We start from the raw sequence: 4031 nt of genomic DNA, 5'->3' as shown, positions 1-4031 counted from the left end.
TCAGGAGTTCGAGACCAGCCTGAGCAAGAGCGAGACCCCGTCTCTACTAAAAATAGAAAGAAATTATTTGGACAACTAAAAATCTATATAGAAAAAAATTAGCCGGGCATGGTGGTGCATGTCTGTAGTCCCAGCTACTCGGGAGGCTGAGGCAGTAGGAGTGCTTGAGCCCAGGAGTTTGAGGTTGCTGTGAGCTAAGACGACGCCACGGCACTCTACTCCAGGCAACAGAGTGAGACTCTGTCTCAAAAAAAAAGCAATCTGTGGCATTTCCTGAAAAGCTTCCATTTTACCCAGTGGGTTTTGCTTCCCATTAGTGATTCTCACCTGAGTCAGTTATTACATTTGGGGTTGCAAAATGTTTTGGGGCCACTGTTAGGTCACACTTTGCTCTCAGTCCTATGGAGAAGAGTAAGGAAAGCCTTCTCCCCCGCCTCTCTGGGGTGAGTTTGCTTTGGCAGGAGGCTCTGCAAGGGCAGCACATCTTGAGTTGTGTTAAACTGGACACTTGGCAGCTGCTGAAGACTGGAGAGAACAGGCTCATCATTTCAGTTCTCTCGTTATCTTAAGTGTTGAAGGTGAGCGTTCCCTCCTTTGATGGGTTATTCACGTAAAGAGGAATTCCCCGCTGTGGTTTGCGGAGATCTGTTCACCGAAGCTGGGGGTGAACTGGTAGCGCAAACGTGAGGGAGACTGGCTTAGCTTCGGAGGGGTTCTGTGAGGGACCTTATGAAATGTTAGCCCTGTCTTTTATGCTGGCGTCTCTCCCAGGAAGTCATGTGATAGTCTGGTAAGGATACAAACAAGGAATGTCAAGGTGGGAATTTCTCCATATTTCACTCTGACCAGCACCATGTTTCAGTTCTGGTGATGCTGAAGACAGTTGCATTACTGGGGTTATTGCGGTTATCAGGCTTGAGCAGTGAGCTATCATTGCTTTTAGCATTCTTTTACTTTTAGTCCTCTTTCCAGAGTCTCTTAAATATTCCCTTTTCCCTTAAGTTCAGTGGTACGGTTTGCCACATTAAATGTGTGTTGACTGATGTATATGTAGTTGTACCTCTGTTTTTTTAAGATGGACATTTTAACCCTGAGGTGGTCAAGTATCGGCAGCTCTGCTTCAAGTCGCAGTACAAGCGCTACCTCAGCTCCCAGCAGCAGTATTTCCATCGGCTGCTGAAGCAGATTCTCGCTTCCCGGAGTGTAAGTAATGCCGGGGACTGGACGTGAAACGTGGGCAGTGAGCTCAGCTATCATGACTTCAAAAAGAGATTCCGACGCAAAACACAACAGATGCCACCAAGAAAAACGTGCTGCTAACTAATGTATGACATAGTTAAATTGTAATGCTTTCTTAGGATCATTTTTAAGATGTATCCTGATTTCAGAGACGTTAAAAAAAAGTGCTGCTTGAAAGTGATGAAATAAAGTAGCTTCAGTATTTACCAAGATAAACAACTGAGTTCCAAATCCATCGCGAGTTATTAAGGAAAGCCAGGATGCTCTGGATTTGACGTGCAAGAGCACGCAGGCCCCCGCGTGCTGTGATGGATACGTAGCACACCAAGCTCAGTGGCCATGGGTCTGGACTAGCCTGGTAGTTCATAGAGGCGAAGTTGTTTTGACCCGAAGTGGTCTTTAAGCTTCGGTATAGAAATACTTGGGTGACTATAAGTGTTCATTCTTGGTGGGGCAATTCAGCTCTCAGATTTGGGATTTTTTGCCATGTAATGGATATATGTTCTTTCTATTTGGACATATATATGTACATCTTTCATTGTGATCTGGAGGGAAGGAATTGAGCTCAGTTAACACTGAAGAGAAGAAAAAGTAGACTTACGGAGAGTCCGTTGTTGCAGAACAAGATGCAGATAATGGCATGTACCCACTCCCCTCTCTCATCTCTTCTAGGATCTGTTGGAGATGGCCCGGCGGAGTGGCCCGGCCCTTTCTCTCCGGCAGAAGCGCCCTTCACCATCCCGTACCCCGGAGGAGCGGGAGTGGCGGACCCAGCAGCGCTACTTGAAGGTCTTGAGGGAAGTGAAGGAGGAGTGTGGGGACACAGCCCTGTCGTCTGATGAAGAGGGTGAGTGTCCTTGGGCACTTGGGGTAGCTGGGTATTGGATTTACACCGGCTGCTTGTTTGTCCGGTTGGAGCCAGTGGTAGCCATTTATCTCCCCAGCAAAGAATCCCTCCAGGTTGGCTTGTGGGGGGCGGGGTGGATAGTGAGACTCAGAAGCCCTTGGTCTCTGGGTCGCTGAGCCATTGCTGTTAGGCGGGGAGTGAATAGATGCCCTTTTACCCTTGTGGTCGCGCGGCATTTCAGTTTAGGTGAGAACCTATTGGACGAATCCCTGCACGGCAGGGCTCTCTCCACAGTAGGCCTGACTGGTCCCATTGTGCCACTTGAGAGAACTGCTTTTCCCCTTACAGGAGAGTAGTAGTGACTGTTGGCCTGCTGCAATGCGACCCCATCACTCTGTTGACGTCTCTCTTCCTGGAGGAGCCGTTTAAATGACCTAAGTCTGCTCCAGCTCGTCTGGGGAAGGGTCAGAAAGGAATGTGGAACCCTGGCCTCCATGTTGTTGGCTTAGCCTTGTTGAATCCAAATGGCCACTTACCCAATCTCCCCTATTGGAGTCCACAGCCACGTTGGATTTACAAGAAAAATTTTCTTTTGAAGATCTCAGCTCATGGCTTCCGAGCTCTCCAGCGCGTTCTCCTAGTCCCGCGGTGCCCCTGAGGGTGGTGCCCACGCTTTCAACTATGGATATGAAAACGACAGGTGAGAACTGAGCGGATGCTGCCGCCATTCTGGGAAAAGACGATGTAGATTTGACAGCTCCTTTAGAGGGAGGTGGGGACTAGACTCTTACTGCCAGGAAGACAGTGCCTCTTAGAACTAGGCAATTTGGAGAAGTTTTTGTACCATCTGGAGGTAGGCCTGCCTTCTTTCTTTTGTTTTGAAAATTTTGCTCATGAGCTGATCAGCTGATACTTTGGACTAAAGAAAGCAGAATCTTAAAATAGTGGTACTAAGGGACAGTTCAGTAATGGAACAAGAGGCCTGACCTGAGCCATAGCAATTCTTCAGAGTGTCTATGAGATTGGAAAAGAATTTTGATTTGGATGTTAAAAACCTTTAGTGTGTTTTAGGACCAGCTAAGTAACTGAAATCATTTATTACCAATGTTTAGAAAAGTGGAAGTGTTGATCCTGTGACTGTTTTAAGATTTTTGGTTCTTACAGTCCACAGGAGTCAGCAGGGAAACTCAGAAGTGTGTTACTTTTGCATGTAACAAGTGACCAGAAAGATTTAATTTGGGATCTTTGTGGTAGCGAATGACCTAGTCCGTTTGGTTTGGTTCATTTTCTCTCAGATAAAATAGAACTGGGGGACAGTGACCTGAAGATGATGTTAAAGAAGCACCATGAGAAGCGGAAACATCAACCAGTAAGATTGGCAGGGGGTGTGGCATCAGTGGTTTTCAGTCTAATGTCTCTGGATTGGCTATCCTGAGGAAGATGCTGGTAGTCACTACTTCAGTTGTGATTGCTTCCTCCTCACCGTTGTCGGGACAGGAGCAACCAGGCAGGCTAGTTAGCTTCAAAGATGTGAGACAACTTGTGCTTTGACTTTATGAGGCATGCTTAATATAGTGTCAGCTTTGATCTTGGTGACACTATTTAGTGTACGAATCATTCTCTCCATCTTACCAGTGCTCAGAGAGGTTCAGGAGCTTGATCTCGGTCCTACAGCCAGTACGTGGCAGAGCCAAAAGTCAGATCCTGTGCTCTTCCCACTTTTTACTGTTTCCGTTACTTCACTTTACCTAATCAAGGTAGCTAGTGCCAAGCTGAGAGTTTAGTGGAGAAAAAATGATATGTTTTTCTGGAAGAAAAGACATCCTAAGGAAGAGAGGTGGATGGGAAGAGTCCCACACTGGAAGTGAGCACCGAGTTCTCTCTGTCTTTTCCAATTACTATGTTATTGGACAGGTCTCTTCTCTGAACCTCATTTTCAGACTTT

At 46.7% G+C, this 4031-nt stretch overlaps 1 protein-coding gene across 1 annotated transcript in view; it reads left to right on the top strand.

Moving 5' to 3' along the window:
- Positions 1-4031, top strand: part of NFRKB (nuclear factor related to kappaB binding protein) — a 36045-nt gene that overhangs the window by 5917 nt on the left and 26097 nt on the right. The window contains exons 4-7 of the mRNA XM_012644269.1: positions 1076-1203; positions 1912-2086; positions 2649-2786; positions 3382-3455. Coding sequence (XP_012499723.1) covers positions 1076-1203; positions 1912-2086; positions 2649-2786; positions 3382-3455 — 515 coding nt within the window. The remainder of the gene's footprint in view (positions 1-1075; positions 1204-1911; positions 2087-2648; positions 2787-3381; positions 3456-4031) is intronic.

Source organism: Propithecus coquereli, unplaced genomic scaffold, assembly GCF_000956105.1.
Source record: "Propithecus coquereli isolate 6110/MARCELLA unplaced genomic scaffold, Pcoq_1.0 Scaffold209, whole genome shotgun sequence".
NCBI lineage: Eukaryota > Metazoa > Chordata > Mammalia > Primates > Indriidae > Propithecus > Propithecus coquereli.
This window is presented reverse-complemented; position numbering and strand designations above follow the sequence as displayed.